The sequence below is a fragment of the Pithys albifrons genome, chromosome 33 (assembly GCF_047495875.1).
Source record: "Pithys albifrons albifrons isolate INPA30051 chromosome 33, PitAlb_v1, whole genome shotgun sequence".
In the NCBI taxonomy this organism is placed as follows: Eukaryota; Metazoa; Chordata; class Aves; order Passeriformes; family Thamnophilidae; genus Pithys; species Pithys albifrons.
The window spans coordinates 1,059,087-1,085,678 of record NC_092490.1 but is presented as its reverse complement, the minus strand read 5'-3'; the positions used below and the strand labels follow the sequence as shown (position 1 = coordinate 1,085,678).

Here is a 26,592-nt window from a genome sequence, read left to right as displayed (position 1 = left end):
CCTTCCTTTTACTGTTGACTCAGGGGCACCACGTGACATTCAGAAGGGTGGCTGATGAACACAATAATGTTCATGCCCCAGGGGCCTGCGTTATACAACTGGATTTTTAGGCTGCAAACAAAATTTTTTTGTATCATTACATTTATTGTAATCTTTCAAGTAAATTCCATCCCTGACTTTTAAAATTCCTTGATTTGTCTTCATTTCTCCCGACTGTGTAACCTTTAAACCATCACACACATTTATGACCTTCATGATAGAAGTTCACTGTGGTACCAAATATAGACTTGTAACACTTGCATATGGGCTGCAGTTCTTCCATCATCTTCTTTGACAATGAAATGCAAGTTAAAAGATTCTAAGGCTTATTGGATAAAGCAGCAGTCTGTCATCTGCCAGACTGATTCCTGTCTTAGTTTAAACTTTCTTTATGTTATAACTTTGCTATTAGTGTGTTTCTAAGCAGTGAGGAATTTGTGTAACCTGAAACTGCTGTACTATGTCTTGGATAAAAGAAGAAATATTGTTCTGGAGCCTGAAAGTTCAGGTCAGGATTTAAAAGAACACACATTGCTGAAGAATAAATCTACACATGAATTTGTTTAGAAATCCTTGTCTTGATGTTTTAAATTGCATCTGGGTTGAATGATACTGCTATGAGACCAAGATGTTTGCCCACAGGTCCACTTTCTGAATTTCTCTTTCATTCTGTGGTCTGGAAGAGAAGACACTGATGACTGCTACCAGTTAGATGGGTTTGTAGCCAAAAGAATGAGCATGGCACAACCAGCACTGTACTCACCTTGGTTTTGTTTTTCCTTTTGTTCCTTATTCATTAAAAAGTGTTTAAAAAGTGGATTATTGATGAGGTTTTAAACTAAAAGCATGAAAAGATGCTGGTGTGCCCTGGGAATCTACTGCAAATGATCCATTATTAACAGTTCATCAGAAAGGTCACAGAGTGAGCAGAATCCACAGTTTGGGTTATCCCCACATAGTCACAATTGCTCCCAGCCCCTGTAACTAGGTCATTGTATTAATCCATTGGACTCGACATTTTGCTGGATCCTCACCCCTGAGAAGACCAGAAAACCAGGACGTGCTGTTATTTTGGTGCAGTGAGAGCAGCGTTATGTTCTTGCCCCAAAGTGCCTTTGACAGCAGCAAAGTTTCCTCTGAGGGACCTGTAGAGATTGAGGGCTCTTCTGTAGGGAGTCCTGAAATCTGGGAAACTTTGCATCAGCTTCTCTCTGAGGGAGGTTTTGTGGTTCCTTCTGCAGGAGCTTTTACAGTGCATGGCCCTCGTGGGCAGCCAATGGAAAGAAAATATTTTGTTGTCCTTCCTTTACAAATTTGTTAGTCACTCTTTTGTTCTGGGGTGGAGGTGGCAGGAGAAAATGTGGAGAATGAAGGAGTGGTTACACAGAAATCTGAAATAATCCTGTCTTTGCAAGAGTCAGAAAAACAATATTGTTTTTCCAGAAAAAGGAAGAATTAGGCCAAAAGGCTGCAGCAGGAGCATTGCTTGCTGCTGAGCTCCAAGACAGGCTGCAAATGGTGGCACTGCTTTGCTGCTGAGCATGGGCATGTCTGAAAGATTCAGGTGGAGCTTTGGAATGTGCAGGAGAGAGGGAGAATCTTACAGGGAGATTTGCAGGATGTAGAACCCGTAACAAAGCCTTGTAACTCAAACTTCCTGTGTTCAGGGGAGGAGCTGAGAGACACTGAGCCAGCCTGTTGTTGTGAGAAAGAGCAAAACATCAGGTTGCATTGACAGCTGATGATGAGGAAGGAGCAGATTGACCCTTAATTAAAGCTGAAACCACCAATGTGTGCCAGGGTCAGCAAACTCCTGCTAAACTGGCACCGTGTGTGGCTCCCAAGATATCAAAGCCTGTCCCTGGATCAGGGGAGATGGAAATCCAGTCACTATTAATGCAGTGGGATGCTGAGGGGCTGGAGCCACTTCCCAGATGGCACAAAGTTAAACCACTGGAGCAAACAGAGCACGTGTTATCTGCCCAACTGATAAGGTCAGTTCATGGCTCCAGGGTGAGAAGTAGAAGCCTGCTAAGAACCTTCAAAGAGACCCAGCACAAGGAGCAGCTCTTGCTGACTTTTTCAAGATGTCTCACTGTCTCTGAACAGGAAATTAATGGGAGGAGACCCACTGAAAAAATGGGGCGAAAAAAAACATCAGTGCATAGAGCACTACATGGAAGAGGAGTTAAACCTCTACCTGAGAGATCCCAAGTTCATGCAGTCAAACCACTTGATTCACTAAGGAGTAGAGTTTTAGGGGAGGTTTGTGTAGTTTTCTTTTTCCAGGAATTCCAGCACTCCCCACTGAAGATCAAAGGAACCAGCTGGGACTGGGGGAACTGCCAGCAGATGTGCAGGAGAAGGCTCACAGAAAGCAGCCAAGGGGTGATGAGAATCTTTTTCTCAGGATGTGTCACCTCGGGACTGTCAGCATTTCAGACTCAAGTTGCTGCTTTAGGAGCATTATCCCAGCCTGCCTTTGAATAATCAGTCTCTATTTGGCCAAATTTTACCTTTTCTTTTTATAGTGACCTGCCAACAGGTGAGATGGAGCTGTTTGTAATCAACAAAACTTTTATTCGCCCCATAATTTGTAGTAATTAATATTTTTGTTGTTTGGTGGTGGTTTCATTGAGAGGGATGCATTGGGAGATCAAATATTAGCAGGACTATATTTAAAAACCCTTTTATTCATTGTTATTTAAATTTGATAAATTAATTTATTCTTTATATTAAAAATGTGGAATGGAGTGGAATAATCACTTAGTCTTCTCATATGGAGAGAATACTTACAGTTCAACCACTTGAGAACTAAAAATATCAACCCAGTTTAAATTGTCAGTTGGTACAAGAGTTTTTGCATGTTTGAAATCATACAAATACGTAAAAACCTTCCCAGTGTTTTTCCTCAGAAAGCTTCAGATTTATTATGATAATTTGTCTAAATTTTACAGACATTTTGACATGTGAACTAAAAGATCTTAACAGAATAAAAGAAACTATTCCATGGGAATTGGTTGAGACCCCCTTTCTAAAACAGAAGGAGTTTCAGCTTTGGGCTGCAAATGGGACATGGATAAAATACAGGAAAACCTTTTCCCAGCTCCCAAGACCTGTAACCATTTTAGGAAATACTTGCCCTCTGCACCACTGACATTTCTCAGTTGTGGGTGCAGCTTTGTGGAACATTCATTGGAAAGGAATGTTGTGAAGATAAATTGTGACAGAGAAGAAAATCCCAGAAAAAGCGACCTGGACTCTGTTTTGGGGGATCCTCAGCACCAAGGAGACAGCAGATCCAGACCCACGGGACACCACTGGGTTCCAAGGAGTGGGGATACATTTCCTGTTTTAACTTTTGTCTCTCACCCTCTTTCCCTCCCCCTCTCCTTTTCCTATTTCTTTCTATTTCTCTTTCTTTGCCTCACATTTACTCTTAAATAAAATCCATCCTCTTGACTTTGGCATCTGGTTCTTTTTGCACCTTAATTTGGGCAGAGACATTTCTAATAATTTTAATAACTGGATGATAACCCCAATCAGAGCCCCTTCACAGCACAGATGGAGAGAAAGTCCCCACAGTGCACCTGAGAGGTGTGTCAGGGGAAACCGTGTGGATCAGTCCTGTCTCAAGCAAAGGCAAACCCAGTTGTGGGATTGATTTTACTCCAGGACAAAGTTGCACTTGGTGGGTAATTCAGAAAAACAGGGAAACATGGTGTGTACCTGAAGAGGACCTATTTGTGGTGTAAAACTGTCTGTTCCATTGTTCCTATTTGTGTATAATATTGGATAGAGAGGTGCAGAGTTAATGTGTTATTCAGGGCATACTGGGGAAAAGGGAAAAAAAAGAAAAGGGAATAGAGTGGTGGATAATGTCCTGGGTGACACAAAACTTCTGGTATCCTCCTTCTCTTTTCTCTGTTCCCCAAAATGCCTGCTAATTGGGAGTGGGAGGGGAATTTGAGATTAAATAAGGGTGGTCCTGTTTCCCTGGCAGAAGAATGTGTGCCCAGGTGTGAAAGGCTGGAATGCTGATGACTCAGGCTGTGCAGGTGGAGCTGATGATACGGAAAGATACTCCCAAGGTTGTGAGGGTGTGCACACCTGCCAGCTCAGGCTCCAGATAGGTGTTTTACTCAGCATGTTTTAATGGACACTACAGGAATTTTATGCCCTTCTACAAGACCGAAATATTTTAATTGGGCAGGACCAAACTTATTGGGAGATCCCCCAGTGTGGACTGACCAGGTGGCCTTTGCTAAATGTGCATCCCAATGTTTGGAGATCCCACCACCCTCTGCTCTTTGTGTGCTCTTTCCCTGTCCATTGCACCCTTGGATCTTCCCAGAGGCTGCTGCATGGCAGGGGATGGGACTCACCCACTCAGGGACAGGTTCTTTGGCCCAGGTGTCTGTCAGGTTGTTTTTGAAAAGAGTTCCACGGTCTGATTCAATTCTTTCAGGGGTTCCATGTCACCATCAAATTTCCTCCTCCAGTCCCAGGACAGTGTTCCAGGCAGTGCCATGGGACACAGGGGATGTTTCCAGCCTTGCTGTGGTTGTTACCACCACCATAAGCACATGTCCCTTGCTGTGAAGGTTTTGCGGTAGTGTGATAGTCAGTCAGCCAGGCCTGCTCTTATTTCTATTTGAGCCATTGTCCTCCATCACAGAGAGGCTCCACCTGCTAAGCCTGTGTAACTTCAGCACATTTCACATTCATGGACACCCTGTGCAACAGTGTTCATGTCTAAGGCCATCCCTCAGTCACAAGCCCATCCAAATTTTCCATCTCTGCCTTGATGGCCCGAGGTTTTCCTGGGCACAGGGAGCCAGAAATAATTCCCCCTTGTGCTGCCAATGCCAAGGCACCTGAGGAACTTCAATGGCAGCAGCCTGAGCCACCTGCTGGTTGTTCTGCTGTCCTTCAGGGTCCTGACTCTTGGGTACAGGAGCACCCCCATGACACACCTTCACATCAGGTGCCCCACCCCGGCAGTAATTCCTTTGCCACAAGGCAGCAGCCCAGATGGGATTCACCCTGTCCTGCCAGTTCTTGTGCTGCCATTGCTGCACCCACCCCACAGGGCATTTGGCATCTTCACTAGTGGGAGCAGAGAAGGGATCTGCTGGAGTCCTGACCTCCAGTTTTAAGATGAGAAGTTGCAGGGAGCAGCCCCAGAGGTGCAGGGCAGCTGCCCGAGGTGATGGTGGGACAGAGGGAGCTGTGCAGGCCTGGAGGGGCACAGGGGCTGTGCCCTGTGCTGGCTCAGGAGCACCTGGATGTGCCTCCTGCTTTACCGGGGTGTGTGTGTGTGTGCCCTGCTGGGCAGAGTGAGGAGCAGCTGCAGCTGCCCCTTGTGCCAGGGCTGTGTCTGCCTTTGCTGCTGGACACAGAGAGGCCAATGGGGCTCCTTTTGTGGCGCCAGCGGTAACAGGAGTGGGCAGTGACCTCTGTGCTACTGCCTAGTGCTGGGCAGGGCTGGCTGGTTCTGTGTGTGTGACAGTGTGACCTGGGCCCTGCAATGTCACAGTGTCCCTGAGTTCCAGGAGGCCCTGCAATGTCACAGTGGCCCCTGGGCACCCTCAGGCCCCACATCACACAGCCCTGGCAGTTCCCTCACCTGAAATATTGAGGCTATTAGAGCCACTACAGGAGAAGGAAGAGACTGAGCCATTGGGGAGTGTCCAAGGGAGGAAATCAAGATGGGCAAGGGCCTGCAGAGGATGTGTGTAAAGAGCAGCTGAGGGCACTTGGTGTGTTCAGCTGCACAACAGGAGACTGAGGGGACAACTCATTGCAGCTACAACTTCGTGGGCAGGGGCAGAGGAAGGGCAGGCACTGATCTCTGCTCTGTGGGAACCAGGGACAGCACCCACGGAATGGCCTGGAGTTGTGTCAGGGCAGGCTTAGGTTGGATCTTCCAAAGGGGTTCTTCCCCCAGAGGGTGGTGGGCACTGACCAGGCTCCCCATGGCAGTGGGCACAGCCCCAAGGCTGCCAGAGCTTCAGGAGGGTTTGGATGATGCTCTGGGGCACATGGTGTGACTCTTGGGGATGGGCCTGTGCAGGGCTTAGGATTGGACTCCATGATCCTTGGGGGTCCCTTCCCACTCAGCACATTCTGGCATTCTGTGACACCAGCTGGGCTGATCCCAGTGCACAATGACTCACGTACCCTCCCAAAACTACTGTGGATACTCCCTGTGTGGGGAGGCGTCCCAGCCCCACCCCAGCAGATCTGGAGGAAGGGGAGACACCCTCCTACAGGTAACTTGTCAATGAATGTGGGTCCCCAACAAGCCACTTCCAACACTGCAGAATTGGGGATTATAACTCCACTCAGGCACCAGTGGAGACACAAGGTCACTACAACCCCCAGAATGAGGGGGGACGGCGGGGGGAGGAACTCTGAAGAGCCATTTTGAACCACTAAAACAAGACATAAAACAGCAGGATTTTTCTGTCAATAGAGTCATCTCATCACCCCGATTGCAAGAGGGTCAACTTAGCCCAAGAAAAAAAGAAGCAAAACCCTCAAAAGATATTTAAAGGCCCCTGAACTGCTGCAAAGCAGCAGGATCCCCTTTAGAAAGAGCTCCCTGTGTCCCTCTCTGTGGGTTCCCACTCCAAGTGCTGATGTCACATGTCCCCCACACTCCCTCACATTACCCTCCTCAGGATAGGGGGGCACCACAGAAACTCCCTCGGTTTTTCCACACACCACATCTCATGTTTTCCAAATCCCATCCCATTCCCCTCCAGGTCCCATCCCAACCCTCCCAATTTGCATCCAAGCCCTCCCAATTTTACCCCATCATCCCTGGGTTTGTGCATCCCTTCTCCTGCTGGTGACTCCCCCTAAGTGGGTTCAAATTGGATTAAACCATTTTGTGATGGGATTGAGTCATTTCAAGTTGGCATGGAGCCATTTTGGGGTGAGATTGAGGTGTTATGAGCTGACAGATCAATCCGTCTCAGATATTGGACTGCAAAATGATGGAGAAATGTCAGTCGGTCTGGACACCTCCCCTTTTGGTGAAAACTCTTCCAAATCCCAACAGAACCCTGAAATCTTCCTGAATATCCCTTTGAACCCCAAATTCCTGCCCCAATTCCCAAGAGAATGGTGGAAATTTAGATGTCTTTGTTTGATCTCTTCATTTTAACTTCAATTTCAGGTGATTTAAAAGATGAAAATGGATCAAATAAAATGAAATAAAAATAAACAAAAAAACCTAATAGTGTAAATGTGCGTGGGGTTGGGTTGGGTGGCCTTTAGAGAATTAGACTTATAGAATTATTTAGTTTATAAAATATCTCAAACCCCATTCAGGATTACTTTTGGCCACAAGAAGAACTGAGAGCAGGCGAGATTTTCAGGGTTAAAACTCAGCAAATCCCCTTCCGAATGAATTTCACACATCAGTCTGTGTCCCCATGTGGGATGGTTTTGACTTAGCAAAATGCCAAGTAATCATTTCAGAGGAAAAGTCCCCCCATCACCCCTGCCCCTTCACCCCCCCCCAAAAAAAAAATAAACAACACACAACTGACCATAGTTCAGTAGAGTCTGGTATATTAAACAAAAGAAAATAAAAAATTAAACTGCAAATAAAATACAAACTGAACACTAAGAATAAAAGGTAGCAAGAGCAAACAGAAAAAAAATTCTACTTTCCTACAAAAGATAATAAAATGCTGGAGGGCCTTTGTATCTCCCCAGGAGCTCTGAGCTTCACCCCAAGTCTTTGCTCATGCAGCAGGAAGAAGAAGGAAGACCCCTCCTCCCTCTCTTTTTCTATCTGAGATGACATCAGAATATGGTAGGCAATATCATTGGCCTGTAGAAGTCAACTGGTCTGACCTGGTTCAACTCAGCTGATGGTCCAAGGCCTGCACTAGAAAACACAGCCTAAATCTGGGCCTAACTAAACCCTTGACACCATGGATGTTCCTCTCCCTGTGTAAATTCAAGTGCACACAGAGAACCAGGAGGATGAGGGGACCACCAGCCAGGCGTGTTCCTAACGTGGATCACTGGGAATGTGGTTCATGAGTTCTGTTCAAAATGTGGCTCTGGAGATGGGTGATGGAGTTGGAGCAGCAGACAAAGCTCTTCCCACATTTGGGGCACGCACAGGGCTTCCCTTACTGGTGGGTGCGTTGGTGTCTGGTCAAGCTACAGCTCTGGGTGAAGCTCTTCCCGCACTCATCACACTTGTATGGCCGCTCTCCAGTGTGGATACGCCGGTGGGTGATGAGGCTGGAGTTGACATTGAAGCTCTTCCCGCAGTCAGTGCAGCAGAAAGGCCTCTCCCCGGTGTGTATGCGCTGATGTACAAGGAGAGCTGAGCTTGTCTGAAACCTCTTCCCACACTCGGAACACTCATAGGGCCTCTCCCCAGTGTGGATCATCTGGTGGATGACAAGCTCAGAGTTCTGTCTAAAGCCTTTCCCACACTCCCTACATTGGTAAGGCCTCTCTCCAGTGTGGATACGCCGGTGAATGAGGAGGCTGTAATTTTGGGTGAATCTCTTTCCGCAGTCGATGCAGGGGAAGGGCCTTTCCCCCGTGTGTGTGCGCTGATGCCTGATGAGATTGGAGCTGGTCCGACACCTCTTCCCACACTCAGAACACTCGTAGGGACATTCCCCAGTGTGGATCTTCTTGTGTTGCTTAAGGGTGGAGCTCTGATTGAAGGTCTTCCCACATTCCTCACATGTGTAAGGCCGTTCCCCATTGTGGATGTGCTGATGGCGAGTCAGACCTGACCTCTGGCTGAAGCTCTTCTCACATTCCAAGCACTTGTAGCGCTTCTCCCTTCTCTGAAGCTGCTGCTGCACCACCAGGTCAGAGCTCTGGCTCAATCTTTGACTGCCTTCCCCGGACACGTTGGGTGTTTCCTCCTTGGACGTCTCTCGGCTCGGCTTGGAGCTCCTCTTCCTGTGGGATCGCCGTGGTTTTTTCTCCCCAGTGACTTCCTGTACCATGGCACTGTTCAAAACAGCCTCTACTGTGAAGTTCTGCCTGGGGTATTTGTCCTCCGTGCTCTCCATGCTCAGCTCGGGGCCTGGGGATAGGAAGGAACAAGGACACTCAGGGCATTTGCCTCCGGCCCACAGGGAAGGCCAAGGACATCCCCCCAAACCCGGCCCTGGCAGGACGGCGTCTGCAGCGGGGTTGTCCTGCAGCCGGGGCCATGCTGGGCTGGAAGATGCAGCACAAGAGAGGGGCAAAGGGGCACTGACTTCCTTCTCACCTGCCTGGGGCTCCCGGGGCATCCTCATCTTCCTCGCAGCCTCCTTCTGCATCCTTTCAATGTTTGGAAAGGAGAAATACTGTTCTGGGGTAAAAAACCCAACATCTTAGCACATTGGTTGGGGGTTCCTACTCTCAAATCTATCTCTAGAAACACACCAGTGTCTCAGTTTGAGATAATTTGCAAGAGGGAGTCACCGTGGAGAGAAGTCTCCTGCCTGGGATTCCCTATTCAGGTGTCTGCAATGCAGAGAAAGTGGAGAAACACATCTTCTTTACCAAGAAGAAATGCTGAAAACAACTCATGAACTGGGCTAAACAAACTCAGGAGGAGAAACTTCCGAAGCCCAGCCCACTCTGTCCAGTCAAGTTAGTGCCCAGCCTCCCCCTCCCATAAAAAACACATGGCCACAGCACAGAGACAGAATGGCCCCCCTTCCATAGGATTCACCTTCCCCACACCCCAAAACCCTGGCAGGAACCTTGAGAGTCAGCACTGCAGTCAGGCTGTGCTGCTGGGACAGGCAGTCAAGCCAGTGGTCCTCACCCAGTGGTGTCTGTGGTCCTATCCTAGTAGTGGTCACAGCTCAGATCCTTCCAGAGGGTGGTGGAAGCTCCAAGTGGGGAGGTGTGCTGGTTTAAAGGGAAACTGGCAGGAGAAATGAACACAACACAAAGGAGATTATAAGTCAGAGTTACAATTTGATGAAAGTGTTACAAGAAATGCAATGGCACAAAGTGAAAAATTGGGTTTAACCCACAAAAGCCCAGCAGTATAACCCAGCCCCCTGGGGCAAAAGCACAAAGGGGTTTCTTAGCCCCTGTGCTGAACCCTGTGTGTCTCCCCCAAGTCCAAAGGAAAAGTGCAAAGTGGCAAACCTGTTGGTGCAGCTGACAGTTGCAGTCTGGTGGAGAGTGGTGGTCACAGACTGGTTGAAGGTGGTGGTCTCCTCCTGTCGAGGTGTTGGTCCTCCTCTCAATCCAACGAATGTCCCCTGAGGTCTTCCCCCAGGATATGTACCCCAGGGAGCAGCCAGTCCCTCCCCCTGGGCGGGGAGTCACACAATGGGTGATTAACTCTGGTAGTCAGGGGGTATTTTGGAACCCTTGATGGCCCATTAGCAGCCACGCCCCCTCAGGCTGGGTGTCAAGGTGCTAACGACTCCCTGCAGGGGAGTTCTCCCAGCTCTTATCTCACAGATGTCTTTCACACCCAGCTCCCAGCCTGAGGGGTCAGCTGTGCCCTGGGCAGCTGCTGCAAATGCTCCATTGTTAACAGTTTTTGGGAAATGAAGAGAGGGTGTGGAATACACAGCTTTGATCATTCACACAGGGATAAACTGGTCCCACCTACTAAACTAGGACATGTAAGACAATTTTTAATTTTTTATTTAAAATTTTCAGGTACACAATGAGCAGCATCAGCCAAGTTTTCTAATTGACTGAGGAGCCCTTTTCCTAAACTGTGCTCATCTGAGAGAGTTTCAAATCCCTCATTTTTGATTTAGATTTATGGAATGATTCTCATTCTCGATGCTTTTTTTAGGCCATCACCTACAGAATTGCTGTTGTGAATTATATTGATTATAGGAAAGCAGAAGAGAAGTAAATGGAAAGGAGAAATGAGAGCAAAAGTTATTTCTTTTTTTCAGTGTTCTCTGAATTTTTTATACTAGTTTTCTCTTTTTGTAGAAAGGTTCAGTGTCCTCCCTCCTGTGAGGGAAGGTAAACACTCATTAAACAATAAAATTATTCTGGCTGAGCAAAGGCAGAAGTGCAAGTCCAAGCTTCAGCCTGCTGAGAGCTGAGGTTTGGCACTGGCTGCCCCAGAATTCCATAGAGAAAATAAGAACAATGATAATTTTAGGGTGGGATTGAGCCATTTTCAGTAGGATAGAGCTGCTTTGAGGAGACAGATCAACCCTTCTCATCTTTTGGGGTGCAAAGCTGGCAGAGACTGGAATGTTGATGGTTCAGGGCTCCAACACTCTCCAGCTGCAAAAGCAGTGGGTGCTTTGCTACCCATGGGCAAAGGAAACACCCAGAACCAGAGGGGGGAACACCCACCCGTGGAGGGGACAGGCTGGGCCTGGATCCAGGGAAGGAAAGTGGGATTTTTATGCTTTTATATCACTACAGAGAAGAACCAAAACTGCTCCAAACCTACTTTCCATGCACACAAAACTCTTCTAAACCCTACATCTACAGATATATTGGTAAAGTAAATCTAATCTTCCCCATGGGGTGGATTAAAAAGAACTTGGGTCACCCTCACCTTCAGGGGTCAGGTCAGGTTCTGGACATTGGGGAAGCTTCTGGCAGCTGCTCACAGAACCCAACCCTGGAGGCCCCCACTACCAAAACCTGGCCATGCAAACCCAATGCACTGCCCAGCATGGAACATCTAGAATGTGGGTCAGCAGGTCTGAGCCCAGCATGGATCACCTGAAACGTGGGTCAACAGGTCTCTGACCAGCATGGAGCACTCAGAATGTGGGTCAAAACGTCTGTGCCCAGCATGGAGCACCTGGAACATGGGTCAGCAGGTCTCTGCTAAACAGGGCTCACAAGGAATTTTTTTTATCAAGTCTTTAACCACTTTGTCCACTGATGCTTGAGGAGGTGTGAGCTGCTCTGAAACCTCTTTCCATATTCCAAGAACTTGCAGGGCAGTTCCAAATGTGGATGTGTTTCATCTGCTTAAATACTGGAGAAAAAAACAAAATGAACAAAAAATACCAATACATAATGTTCAAAAATTTCCTCCAAACAAAATTAAAACTTTACAAGTTAGTTGTTTATAGCAAATCCTGTTTCATTTTATTTATTTGTTTTGATTTTTTTCCCTCTTTTTTCTTTTTTTTTTATTTAATTGATAAGGGTTGGAGAAAGAGATTCAGAAAGGTTGGGGAAAAGGCAAGGTTACTTTCAGAAGCAAAGAAAAAGCTTGCTGCCAGAAGCTCCTTTTTTGCTGATATATCCTGTGGGGGAAAACAGTTTCTACCTTTTTTTTTTTCATTCTGTTTCTCTGTCCCTTGTGATAGATATCTCTGGCCCCAAGAGGCTTGGAATGCTGTCTTTGGATATGTAGAGCTCTGGCTCAGGAGAAGGTATTTTTTTGCCTTTCTGGGCTGAGCAAAATCAGTTCCGCATGAGAAGGTGAGAGAGAGGGAATTAGGGAGAGATTTTCCATTATGGTAACCTGTTTGCTCTCTTTCCTTTTTCCTCCCTGAATTCTCAAGGTGCCTTCTCTGAGTTTTCATAGTGTTCCAAAAGGTTTCTACGTGATTTTTGGCAGGCAGCTACGAGCCCAACAGCAGGAACCTTTATGGCAGGCAGGCTCCAGCAGGATGCTCTGGCAGGAAGTTTGTTTGGGAGCTTTTAGCAAAATGTTGACAGAAAACCTTTCAATAGGATGTTTTTGGCAGAGAAACCGTGGAGGAACATTGTTCCTTGGAATTGGGTATTATGTGAGTGTCACAGGGGACACACAGGAGTCCCCACTGATCCATCCTGGGGCTGGTTCTGCTTCTCCCAACCTCGGCTCCTCCCCGCGAGATCCCCCCAGGACTGTTCCCCACAGCCCCCCTAATAGTTGGGACTGGTAAGAACTGGGAAGCTTTCCTGGGAAAAGTGGAATCAGGTGGTGTTAGACTAAAAGCAGGAGCTGTGGGGACATGCAACCCCTCCAAAATTAGCACAGGGATGGGGGTGGATGGTCCATGCTGTGGCTGCTGATGGCTCAGGAGCTCTGTGGGGAGAGAACAGGGGGTGACACTGAGGTGGTGGATCCCCTGGGAGGGCATACATGGGGGTAGGGACAGGACCCTCAGGAACCCCCTCCCTTTCTGGGACAGGTAGAAGCAGAGCCCCAGCACCAGGACAAAGAAGACCAACATGAAGCCCCCAGTCCCTGTAACTGTCTTGCTGCAGGCAGCACGTGACAGCTCTGGGAGGTGTGAGGGAGTCTGGACCTTCCAAAACTTCTAACTGAGCCTCCAGGACATCCCCAAACCCTCCGTCCTTTGCCCTCAGCTCACCCAGGACCATCTTGAACCTTCTCCCACCCCCTTCAGGATACCATTCTGCCCCGCACCCCCCCCGCATCCCAACTAGGATGATCCAATCTCACTCCCAGCAACACCAGGGCTCTCCTTCCAATTCTTCTCAGCCCTACAAGGACTCCCCAAAGCCATTCCCAATCCCTTCATAGCCAACCCTGGCTCCTTCATATTTCACCTCCAATTGCTCCCTGGACCCTTTAAAACCCATTCCAGTATGCCAAGTCTCCTAAACCCCCTTCCCAGTAATCCCCCAAGGCCCCCAAATCCCTCCCAGTTGATCCCATGGCTTCCCATACCCCCCTCCATGACTCTCTAAACCTCTTCTGGACCTGTCCATTCCCTCCCCAAAACCCCCTGAATTACCACCAGGCTCCCCAAACTGCCTGCCAGTTTCCCAAGGCTTCCCCAACCCCCTTTGCGAATTAGTCCCAGGATCCCCAGCCTTCCTCCAAGTTGCCAGGCCATACCCCAGTCCCAGGTGAGGGGGTGCTCCAGGCTGATGTGCCCCACCCAGCAGGTGAAGGTGATCCTTCCTGGGGTGGATTTCCAGCATCACCAGCAGCTGGTGGGTCCAGTCCTTATTAGGGACCATGTTGGTGGCCACCAAGGGCTCCAAGAGCTCCTGCCCACCCTGGAACCACCTCACCTGTACCTGGGCAGGGTAGAAATCCATCCTGGAGCAGAGCAGGGGCCTGGGTGGACTGGGAGCTCAACAGAATCAGTGAGGTGGAAAAGCTGGTGGGCACTGGGAGAGAGGCAAGGGGGCTGCAGGGACACTCAGAAGGACTGGGAATGTTCTGGGAAGGGTTGGGAGAGGCACTGAGAGAGACAGGGGTCATGCGGTGACACATGAGGCTCCCTATTCCTTATTCATTCCTGGAGACTGTTCTGTCTCCCCTCCCCAACCCTGGACCTTCCAATCTCTGCTGTTTGGGCAGGATCGTGCCCCATTTTGGGGCTCCTGGGTCCAGAGGAGGAAGGAGAACAACAGCTTTGGTGCCCAGGATTGTGTCAGGAGGTTCAGCAGCCTGGGGGGGGGGTGTGGTGGCCTGGGTGGTTTCTCTCTGCCCTTGGCTGTGGGGTCTGCAGGGAGCAGTTTCTCCTGCCCTGTTTGCACTGTGGTGCTGCCCCACTGCTGGGCCCCTGGGCAGGTGGATGTTTCTGACCTGGAGTGTTCTCACACACACCAGATGTGTGTGAGGGACACTGAGGTGTGTTCTCCTTCCCCAAATCCTCTTTCTTGCACATACCTGGTCCTTTCCTGGAGCATCTCCTGCCAAACTGGGTCCTTGCATGTTTGCACAAGAGCAGAAACCGGGTCATTTGCAGTGGCACTTGTTGGGGGACCTGCCCTGTTCCCTGTGGCTCTGCCTGTGGGGAGAGGAAGGGTCTGGGGACGTTTCCTCTTCCAGGATCCCAGTTGTTGTGGTACAACTCTGTATTTGGTGCCACAGTGAACTTCTCTAATCAAGGTTGAAGAAGATTTGCAAGTGTGAAAAATTCCCAAGTAGGTTGATAGACAAGGAACAGAGCTGCATTTTGGAAGATGTGAAAAAAACTAAAAGTATATATTGTTCAGTAACACCACAGGGCCCACCCAAGCCCTCAGGCTACAAGCTGGGTGATTGAGAACCCTGGGAGGCAGAGGAATGTTTCTGTCTTCACACCAATGACTCAGCTGTGATAACTGTGATAACTCCCCTCTGGAGAGCCATCAGCACCTTCACACCCACTCTGAGGGCTCATCTCTGCTAATGGGCCATTAGGGGCTGGAACAATAGGCAGCTCCAATAACCCAGACCATCAAAGACTTCAAACCAATCCCATGACTTGCATGGCAGGGGATGGGACTCACCCACTCAGGGACATGTTTTTTGGCCCAGGTGTCTGTCAGGTTGTTTTTGAAAAGAGTTCCATGGTCTGATTCAATTCTTTCAGGGGTTCCATGTCAACATCAAATTTCCTCCTCCAGTCCCAGGACAGTGTTCCAGGCAGTGCCATGGGACACAGGGGATGTTTCCAGCCTTGCTGTGGTTGTTACCAGCACCATAAGCACATGTCCCTTGCTGTGAAGGTTTTGTGGTAGTGTGATAGTCAGTCAGCCAGGCCTGCTCTTATTTCTATTTGAGCCATTGTCCTCCATCACAGAGAGGCTCCACCTGCTAAGCCTGTGTAACTTCAGCACATTTCACATCCATGGACACCCTGTGCAACAGTTTTCATGTCTAAGGCCATCCCTCAATCGCAAGCCCATCCAAATGTTCCACCTCTGCCTTGATGGCCCGAGGTTTTCCTGGGCACAGGGAGCCAGAAATAATTCCCCCTTGTGCTGCCAATGCCAAGGCACCTGAGGAACTTCAATGACAGCAGCCTGAGCCACCTGCTGGTTGTTCTGCTGTTCTTCAGGGGCCTGACTCTTGGGTACAGGAGCACCCCCATGACACACCTTCACAGCAGGTGCCCCACCCCGGCAGTAATTCCTTTGCCACAAGGCAGCAGCCCAGATGGGATTCACCCTGTTCTGCCAGTTCTTGCGCTGCCATTGCTGCACCCACCCCACAGGGCATTTGGCATCTTCACTAGTGGGAGCAGAGAAGGGATCTGCTGGAGTCCTGATGTCCAATTTCAAGATGAGAAATGACAGGGAGCAGCCCCAGAGCTGCAGGGCAGCTGCCCGAGGTGATGGTGGGGCAGAGGGAGCTGTGCAGGCCTGGAGGGGCACACGGGCTGTGCCCTGTGCTGGCTTAGGAGCAGCTGGATGTGCCTCCTGCTTTACCGGGGGGTGCGTGTGTGTGCCCTGCTGGGCACAGTGAGGAGCAGCTGCAGCTGCCCCTTGTGCCAGGGCTGTGTCTGCCTTTGCTCCTGGAAACTGAGAGGCCAATGGGGCTCCTCTTTTGGCGCCAGCGGTAACAGGAGTGGGCAGTGCCCTCTGTGCTACTGCCTAGTGCTGAGCAGGGCTGGCTGGTTCTGTGTGTGTGACAGTGTGCCCTGGGCCCTGCAGTGTCACAGTGTCCCCTGGGTTCCATGAGGCCCTGCAATGTCACAGTGTGCCCCTGGGCACCCTCAGGCCCCACATCACACAGCCCTGGCAGTTCCCTCACCTCAAATATTGAGGCTATTTGAGCCACTACAGGAGAAGTAAGAGACTGAGCCATTGGAGAGTGTCCAAGGGAGGAAATCAAAGTGGGCAAGGGCCTGCAGGGGCAGAGTGTGAGGAGCACCTGGGGACACTTGGTGTGTTCAGCTGCACAAGAGGAGACTGAGGGGACAACTCATTGCTAGTACAACTTCCTGGGCAGGGACAGAGGAGGGGCAGGCACTGATCTCTGCTCTGTGGGAACCAGGGACAGCACCCAGGGAATGGCCTGAAATTCTGTCAGGGCAGGGTCAGGTTGGACCTTACAAAGAGGTTCTTCCCCCAGAGTGTGGTGGGCAGTGACCAGGCTCCCCAGGGCAGTGAGCACAGCCCCAAAGTTGCCAGAACTCCTGGGGGGTTTGTATTATGCTCTGGGACACAGGGTGTGACTCTTGGGGATGGGCCTGTGCAGGGCTGGGGGTTGGACTACATGATCCTTGCGAGCCCCTTCCCACTCAGCACATTCTGGCATTTTGTGACACCAGCTGGGCTGATCCCTCTGCACAAGGAATCCCGTACCCTCCCAAAACTACTGTGGATGCTCCCTGTGTGGGGAGGGGTCCCAGCCCCACCCCAGCAGATCTGGAAGAAGGGGAGACACCCTCCTACAGGTCACTTGTCAATGAAGGTGGGTCCCCCACAAGCCACTTCCAACAGTGCAGAATTGGGGATTATAACTCCACTCAGGCACCAGTGGAGACACAAGGTCACTACGGCGGGGGGAGGAACACTGAGGAGCCATTTAGAACCACTAAAACAAGATATAAAACAGCAGGATTTTTCTTTCAATAGAGTCATCTCATCACCCCGATTGCAAGAGGGTCAACTCAGCCAAAGAAAGAAAGAAGCAAAACCCTCAAAAGATATTTAAAGGCCCCTGAACTGCTGCAAAGCAGCAGGATCCCCTCAGAAAGAGCTCCCTGTGTCCCTCTCTGTGGGTTCCCACTCCAAGTGCTGATGTCACATGTCCCCCACACTCCCTCACATTACCCTCCTCAGGATAGGAGGGCACCACAGAAACTCCCTCGGTTTTTCCACACACCCCATCTCACGTTTCCCAAATCCCATCCCATTCCCCTCCAAGTCCCATCACAACCCTCCCAATTTGCATCCAAGCCCTCCCAATTTTACCCCATCTTCCCTGGGTTTGTAGCATCCCTTCTCCTGCTGATGACTCTCCCCAAGTGGTTCAAGTTGGATGAAACCATTTTGTGATGGGATTGAGTCATTTCAAGTTGGCATGGAGCCATTTTGGGGTGAGATTGAGGTGTTATGAGCTGACAGATCAATCCCCCTCAGATACTGGACTGCAAAATGATGGAGAAATGTCAGTCGATCTGGACACCTCCAGTTTTGGGGAAAACTCCCTGAACTCCCCACAGAACCCTGAAATCTTCCTGAATATCTCTTTGAATCCGAAATTCCTGCCCGAATTCCCAAGAGAATGGTGGAAATTTAGATGTCTTTGTTAGATCTCTTTATTTCAACTTCAATTTCAGGTGATTTTAAGAGATGGAGATGAATCAAATAAAATATTTAAAGAAAACCACAAAAAACCCGAATCATGTGAATGTATATGGGGTTGGGTTGGGTGGCCTTTAGAGAATTAGAATTATAGAATTATTTAGTTTGGAAAATATCTCAAACGCCATTCAGGATTGCTTTTGGCCACCAGAAGAACTAAGTGAGAGCAGGGGAGATTTTTATGTTCCAAAGTCAGCAAATCCCCCTTCCCAATGAATTTCACACTCTGTCCCCACGTGGGATGGTTCTGACTTAGTAAAATGCCAATTAAGCATTTCAGAGGAAAAGTCCCTCCTCCTCCCCCACCCTCCTCCCACCCCAAAAAAAATCCAACAAACAAACAGCAGATGATAGTTCAGTAGATTATGGTACATTAAACAGAATAGAGAGAAAAAGTAAAACCCAAATAAAATACAAACTACACACTAAGAATAAAAGCTAGCAAGAGCAATAAGAAAAAAATTGCAATTCCCTAGAAAAGATAATAAACTGCTGGAGGGCCTTGGTCTCTCCCCAGGAGCTCTGAGCTTCACCTCAAGTCTTTGCTCATCCAGCAGGAAGAAGAAGGAAGACCCCTCCTCCCTCTCTTTTTCTATCTGTAATGACGTCAGAATATAGTAGGCAATATCATTGGCCTGTAGAAGTCAACTGGCCTGACCTGGTTCAAGTCAGCTGATTGTCCAAGGCCTGCACTAGAAAACAAAGCCTAAATCTGGGCCTAACTAAACCCATGACACCATGGATGTTCCTGTGTAAATTCAAGTGCCCACAGAGAACCAGGAGGATGAGGAGAACACCAGCCAGGTGTGTTCCTAACGTGGATCACTGGGAATGTGGTTCAGCAGTTCTGTTCAAAACGTGGCTCTGGAGATGGGTGATGGAATTGGAGCAGCAGACAAAGCTCTTCCCACATTTGGGGCACGCACAGGGCTTCCATTACTGGTGGGTGCGTTGGTGTCTGGTCAAGTTACAGCTCTGGGTGAAGCTCTTCCCGCACTCATCACACTTGTATGGCCGCTCTCCAGTCTGGATACGCCGGTGGGTGATGAGGTTGGAGTTCTGGTTAAATCTCTTCCCGCAGTCGGTGCAGCGGAAAGGCCTCTCCCCAGTGTGTGTGCGCTGATGTACAAGGAGAGCTGAGCTTGTCTGAAACCTCTTCCCACACTCGGAACACTCGTAGGGCCTCTCCCCAGTGTGGATCATCTGGTGGATGACAAGATCAGAGTTCTGCCTAAAGCTTTTCCCACACTCCCAACAAAGATAAGGCCTCTCTCCGGTGTGGATACGCTGGTGCCTGATGAGGTTGGAGTTCTGCGTGAATCTCTTCCCACAATCAGTGCAGGGGAAGGGCCTCTCCCCCGTGTGTGTGCGCTGATGAACAAGAAGATTGGAGCTTGTCCGACACCTCTTCCCACACTCAGAACACTCATAGGGATATTCCCCAGTGTGGATCATCTTGTGTTGCTTAAGGCTGGAGCTCTGATTGAAGCTCTTTCCACATTCCTCACATGTGTAAGGCCGTTCCCCAGTGTGGATGTGCTGATGGCGAATCAGATCTGAGCTCTGGCTGAAGCTCTTCTCACATTCCAAGCACTTGTAGCGCTTCTCCCTTCTCTGAAGCTGCTGCTGCACCACCAGGTCAGAGCTCTGGCTCAATCTTTGACTGCCTTCCCCAGACACGTTGGGGGTTTCCTCCTTGGATGTCTCTTGGCTCGGCTTGGAGCTCCTCTTCCTGTGAGATCGCCGTGGCTTTTCCTCCCCAGTGACTTCCTGCACCGTGGCACTGTTCAAATCAGCCTCTACTGTGAAATTCCGCCTGGGGTATTTGTCCTTCGTGCTCTCCATGCTCAGCTCGGGGCCTGGGGCAGGAAGGAACAAGGACACTCAGGGCATTTGCCTCCGGCCCACAGTGAAGGCCAAGGACATCCCCCCAAACCCGGCCCTGGCAGGACGGAGTCGGCAGCGGGGTTGTCCTGCAGCCGGGTCCATACTGGGCTGGAAGATGCAGCACAAGAGAGGGGCAAAGGGGCACTGACTTCCTCCTCACCTGCCTGGGGCTCCCGGGGCGTTCTCATCTTCCTCGCAGCCTCCTTCTGCATCCTTTCAATGTTTGGAAAGGACAAATCCTGTTCTGGGGTAAAAAAAACAACATCTTAGCATACTGGTTGGGGGTTCCTACTCTCAAATCTATCTCTTGAAACACACCAGTGTCTCAATTTGAGATAATTTGCAAGAGGGAGTCACCGTGGAGAGAAGTCTCCTGTCTGGGATTCCCTACTCAGGTGTCTGCAATGCAGAGAAAGTGGAGAAACACATCTTTTTACCAAGAAGAAATGCTGAAAACAACTCACAAACTGGGCTAAGCAAACTCAGGACGAGAAACTTCCCAAGCCCAGCCCACTCTGTCCAGTCAAGTTAGTGCCCAGCCTCCCCCTCCCATAAAACACACATGGCCACAGCACAGAGACAGAATGGCCCCCCTTCCATAGGATTCACCTTCCCCACACCCCAAAACCCTGGCAGGAACCTTGAGAGTCAGCACTGCAGTCAGGCTGTGCTGCTGGGACAGGCAGTCAAGGCAGTGGTCCTCACCCAGTGGTGTCTGTGGTCCTGTCCCAGTGGTGGTCACAGCTCAGATCCTTCCAGAGGGTGGTGGAAGCTCCAAGTGGGGAGGTGTGCTGGTTTAAAGGGAAACTGGCAGGAGAAATGAACACAACACAAAGGAGATTGTAAGTCAGAGTAACAATTTGATGAAAGTATTACAAGAAATGCAATGGCACAAAGTGAAAAATTGGGTTTAACCCACAAAAGCCCTACAGTATAACCCAGCCCCCTGGGGCACAAGCACAAAGGGGTTTGTTAGACCCTGTACTGAACCCTGTGTGGCTCCCCCAAGTCCAAAGGAAAAGTCCAAAGTGGCAAACCTGTTGGTGCAGCTGACAGTTGCAGTCTGGTAGAGAGTGGTGGTCACAGGCTGGTTGAAGGTGGTGGTATCCTCCTGTCAAGGTGTTGGTCCTCCTCTCAATCCAACGAATGTCCCCTGAGGTCTTCCCCCAATATTATGTACCCCAGGGAGCAGCCAGTCCCTCCCCCTGGGCGGGGAGTCACACAATGGGTGATTAACTCTGTGAGTCAGGGGGTATTTTGGAACCCTTGATGGCCCATTAGCAGCCACGCCCCCTCAGGCTGGGTGTCAAGGTGCTAACGACTCCCTGCAGGGGAGTTATCCCAGCTCTTATCTCACAGATGTCTTTCACACCCAGCTCCCAGCCTGAGGGGTCAGCTGTGCCCTGGGCAGCTGCTGCAAATGCTCCATTGTTAACAGTTTCTGGAAAATGAATAGAGGCTGTGGAATACACAGCTTTGATCATCCACACAGGGATAAACTGGTCCCACCTGCTGAGCTAGGACATGTAAGACAATTTTTAATTTTTTATTTAAAATGTTCAGGTACACAATGAGCAGCATCAGCCAAGATTTCTAAGGGACTGAGGAGCCCTTTTCCAAAACTGTGCTCATCTGAGAGAGTTTCAAATCCGTCCTTTTTGATTTAGTTTTATGGAATGATTCTCATTCAATGAGATGCATTTTTTAGTCCATCACCTACAGAATTGCTGTTGTGGATAACAATGATTATAGGAAACCAAAAGAGAAGTACATGAAATGGGCAAATGAGAGCAAAAGGTATTTCTGTTTTTCAGTGTTCCCTGAATTTTTCATACTAGTTTTCTGCTTTTGTAGAAGGGTTCAGTGTCCTCCCTCCTGTGAGGGATGATAAACACTCATTAAACACTGAAAATATTCTGACTGAGCAAAGGCAGAAATTGAAGACCAAGCCTCAGCCTGCTGAGAGCTGAGGTTTGGCACTGGCAGCCCCAGAATTTCATAGAGAAAATAAGAACAATAATAATTTTAAGGTGGGATTGAGCCATTTTCTGTTGGATTGGGCTGCTTTGAGGAGACAGATCGACCCTTCTCAGCTTTTGGAGTGCAAAGCTGGGAGAGACTGGAATGTTGATGTTTCAGGGCTCCAACACTCTCCAGCTGCAAAAGCAGTGGGTGCTTTGCTACCTATGGGCAAAGGAAACACCCAGGAGCGGAGGGGGGAAAACCCACCCCTGGAGGGGACAGGCTGGGCTTGGAGCCAGGGAAGGAAAGTGGGATTTTTATGCTTTTATATCACTACAGACAAGAACCAAAACTGCTCCAAACCTACTTTCCATGCGCACAAAACTGTTCTAAACCCTACATCTGCAGATATATTGAGAAAGTAAATCTAATCTTCCCCATGGGGTGGAATAAAAAGTATTTGGGTCGTCCTCACTTTCAAGGGTCAGGTCAGGTGCTGGACATGGGAGAAACTTCTGGCAGCTGCTCACAGAACCCCTCCCTGAAGCCCCTCCCACTACCAAAACCTGGCCATGCAAACCCAATGCACTGCCCAGCATGGAATACCCAGAATGTGGATCTGCAGGTCTGTGCCCAGCATGGATCACCTGGAACGTGAGTCACCAGGTCTCTGTGAAACAGGGCTCAGAAGGAATTTTGGTTATGAAGCCTTTACCCAATTTGTCCACTGATGCTTGAGGAGATGTGAGCTGCTCTGAAACCTCTTTCCATATTCCAAGCACTTGTAGGGCAGTTCCCAATGTGGATGTGTTTCATCCGCTTAAATACTGCAGAGAAAAAAAGAAAACGACACTTTAGTTTCAAATATTTTCCCCAAACAAAATTAAAACTTTGACAAGTTAGTTTTTTATACTAAATGCTGGGGTTTTTTTCCTTTTTTTTTTTGTTTTCTGCTTTTTGTTTCTTTTTTTTTATTTAGATGCTAAGAGGTTCAGAAAGAGATACAAAAAGGTGTGGGAAAAGCCAAGGTTGCTTTTAGAAGCAAAGAAAGAGTTTACCACCAGAATCTACTTTTTTACTGAGATACTCTGTGGGGGAAAAGAGTTTCTACTCCTTTTTTCTTTTTTTTTTTCCTTCTTTTTCTCTGGTGTTTGTGGAAGATATCTCTGGCTCCAAGAGGCTTGGAATGCTGTCTTTGGATATGCAGAGTTGTTGCTCAGGAGAAGGTGTTTTTCAGCCTTTCTGGGGTGAGGAAAGTCTGATCCGCATGAGAAGGTGAGAGAGAGGGAAGTAGGGAGAGATTTTCCATTATGGTAACCGGTTTGCTCTCTTTCCTTTCCCCCCCCCCTTAATTCTCAAGGTGCCTTCTCTGAGTTTTCATAGTGTTCCAGAAGGTTTCTACGTGATTTTTGGCAGGCAGCTACGAGCCCAACAGCAGGAACCTTTATGGCAGGCAGGCTCCAGCAGGATGCTCTGGCAGGAAGTTTGTTTGGGAGCTTTTAGCAAAATGTTAACAGAAAACCTTTCAAAAGGATGTTTTTGGCAGAGAAACCGTGGAGGAACATTGTTCCTTGTAATTGTGTATTATGTGAGTGTCACAGGGGACACACAGGAGTCCCCACTGATCCATCCTGGGGCTGGTTCTGCTCCTCCCAACCTCGGCTCCTCCCTTCGAGGTCCCCCCAGGACTGTTCCCCACTGCCCCCCTAATAGTTGGGACTGGTAAGAACTGGGAAGCTTTCCTGGGAAAAGTGGAATCAGGTGGTGTTAGAATAAAAGCAGGGACTGTAGGCACATGCAACCCCTCCAAAATCAGCACAGGGATGGGAGTGGATGGTCCATGCTGGGCCCGAGGCCACAGAGAGGGGCTGTGGCGGCTGATGGCTCAGGAGCTCTGTGGGGACAGAACAGAGGGTGACACTGAGGTGGGGTAATCCCCTTGGAGAGCACACATTGTGGGTAGGGACAGGATGCCCAGCAACCCCCTCCCTTTCTGGCAGAGGGAGGAGCTGAGCTGCAGCACCAGGGAGATGAAGCCAACATGAAGCCCGTGATCCCCGTCAGTGTCTTTCTGCAGGCAGCACGTGGCAGCTGTGGGTGGTCTGGGGGGGTCTGGACCTTCCAAAACTTCTCACTGAGCCTCCAGGACATCCCCAAACTCCCTGCCAGTTGCCCTCAGCTCACCCAGGACCACCTGGAACCTCTTCCCACCCCCTTCAGGATCCTATATCGTCCATCCCACATCCCAACTGGGATGATCCAATCTCACTCCCAGCAATCACAGGGTTCTCCCGATCTCCTTCCAATTCTTCTCAGTCCCACAAGGACTCCAAAAAGGCCCTCCCAATCCTTTCCTAGCCAACCCTGGCTGCTCCATATTTCCTTTCCAATTGCTCCCTGGACCCTTCTAAACCCATTCCAGTATGCCAAGCCTCCTAAACCCCTTCCCAGTAATCCCCCAAGGCTCCCAAATCCCTCCCAGTTGCTCCCATGGCTTCCCATACCATGTTCCATGACTCCCTAAACCTCTTCTGGACCTGTCCATTCCTTTCACAAACCCCCCTGAATTACCACCAGGCTCCCCAAACTGCCTGCCAGTTTCCCAAGGCTTCCCCAACCCCCTTTGCGAATTAGTCCCAGGATCCCCAGCCTCCCTCCAAGTTTCCAGGCCATACCCCAGTCCCAGGTGAGGAGGTGCTCCAGGCTGATGTGCCCCACCCAGCAGGTGAAGGTGATCCTTCCTGAGGAGATTTCCAGCATCACCAGCAGCTGGTGGGTCCAGTCTATGTTGGGGACAATATTGGTGGTCACCAAGAGCTCTGAGAGCTCCTGCCCACCCTGGAACCACCTCACCTGCACCTGGGCAGGGTAGAAATCCATCCTGGAGCAGAGCAGGGGCCTGGGCGGACTGGGAGCTCAACAGAATCAGTGAGGTGGAAAAGCTGGTGGGCACTGGGAGAGAGGCAAGGGGGCTGCAGGGACACTCAGAAAGACTGGGAATGGTCTGGGAAGGGTTGGAAGAGGCACTGAGAGAGACAGGGGACATGCGGTGACACATGAGGCTCTCTATTCCTTATTCATTCCTGGAGACTGTTCTGTCTCCCCTCCCCAACCCTGGACCTTCCAATCTCTGCTGTTTTGGCAGGATCGTGCCCCATTTTGGGGCTCCTGGGTCCAGAGGAGGAAGGAGAACAACAGGTTTGGTGCCCAGGATTGTGTCAGGAGGTGCAAAAGCCTGGTAGTGTGTGGTGGCCTGACAGGTTTCTCTCTGCCCTTGGCTATGGGGTCTGCAAGGAGCAGTTTCTCCTGCCCTGTTTGCACTGTGGTGCTGCCCCACTGCTGGGCCCCTGGGCAGGTGGATGTTTCTGACCTGAGGTGTTCTCACACACACCAGATATGCATGAGGGGCACTGAGGTGTGTTTTTCTTCCCCAAATTCTGTGTCTTGGACATACCTGGTCCTTTCCTGGAGCATCTCCTGCCAAACTGGGTTCTTGCCTGTTTGCACAAAAGCAGAAAAAGGGTCATTTGCAGTGGCACTTGTTGGGGGACCTGCCCTGGTCCCTGTGGCTCTACCTGTGGGAACAGGGAGGGTCTGGCGACGTTTCCTGTTTCAGGATCCCAATCCTTGTGGTACAATTCTGTATTTGGTACCACAGTGAACTTCTCTGATGAAGGCTGAAAAAGGTTTGCAAGTTTGAAAGATTCCCAAGTAGGTTGATAGACAAGGAACAGAGCTGCATTTTGGAAAATGTGAAAAAAACTAAATTTCTAGATTTATCAGTAGCAAGACAGGGCCCAATCAAGGCCTCAGGCTACATACTGGGTCATTACAGGACTCTGGGAGACACAGGAATGTTTGTGTCTCCACACTAATGACTCTCTGATAACTGTGATAACTCCCCTCTGGAGAGCCATCAGCACCTTCACACCCACCCTGAGGGCTCATCTCTGCTAATGGGCCATTAGGGACTGCAACAATAGGCAGCTCCAATAACCCAGACCATCAAAGAGTCCAAACCAATCCCATGACTTACAGGGTCAAACCACCCATTCTGAAAGTCCCCACCCTGAGTGAAGTACTGGGCTTTTCCAGTGGAATCTGAGCACCCAAAATCTTTGGGGTTTGGGGTTTCTGATATCACTATTTGGATCCAGGTAGGGACTAATAACAAAACAGGGCTGCAGCTGCCACTCTCGACCAGACTGTGATGATAATCCGCACCAACAGGTTTCCCTTCCTTTTACTGTTGACTCAGGGGCACCACGTGGCATTCAGAAGGGTGGCTGATGAACACCATAATGTTCATGCCCCAGGGGGCTGCGTTATACAACTGGTTTTTCGAGGCCTCAAACAAATTTTTTGTATCATTACATTTATTGTAATCTTTCAAGTAAATTCCATCCCTGACTTTTAATTTTCCTTGATTTGTCTTCATTTCTCCTGACAGTGTAACCTTTAAACCATTACACACATTTATGACCTTCATGATAGAAGTTCACTGTGGTACCAAATATAGACTTGTAACACTTGCATATGGGCTGCAGTTCTTCCATCACCTTCTTTGGCAATGAAATGCAAGTTAAAAGATTCTAAGGCTTATTGAATAAAGCAGCAGTCTGTCACCTGCCAGACTGATTCCTGTCTTAGTTTTAACTTTCTTTATGTTATAACTTTGCTATTAGTGTGTTTCTAAGCAGTGAGGGATTTGTG

General features: G+C 49.4%; 2 protein-coding genes across 2 annotated transcripts in view; one reads left to right on the top strand and one right to left on the bottom strand.

Annotated features, from left to right (window-relative positions):
• Positions 1 to 26,592, top strand: part of LOC139684162 (uncharacterized) — a 1,455,962-nt gene that overhangs the window by 406,545 nt on the left and 1,022,825 nt on the right.
• The window catches only part of LOC139684161 (uncharacterized), a 1,434,678-nt gene that overhangs the window by 446,693 nt on the left and 961,393 nt on the right, over positions 1 to 26,592 (bottom strand). The window contains 3 exon segments of the mRNA XM_071579762.1: positions 8,200 to 8,885; positions 18,889 to 19,639; positions 20,908 to 20,920. Of these exon segments, the coding sequence (XP_071435863.1) occupies positions 8,200 to 8,885; positions 18,889 to 19,639; positions 20,908 to 20,920 (1,450 nt within the window).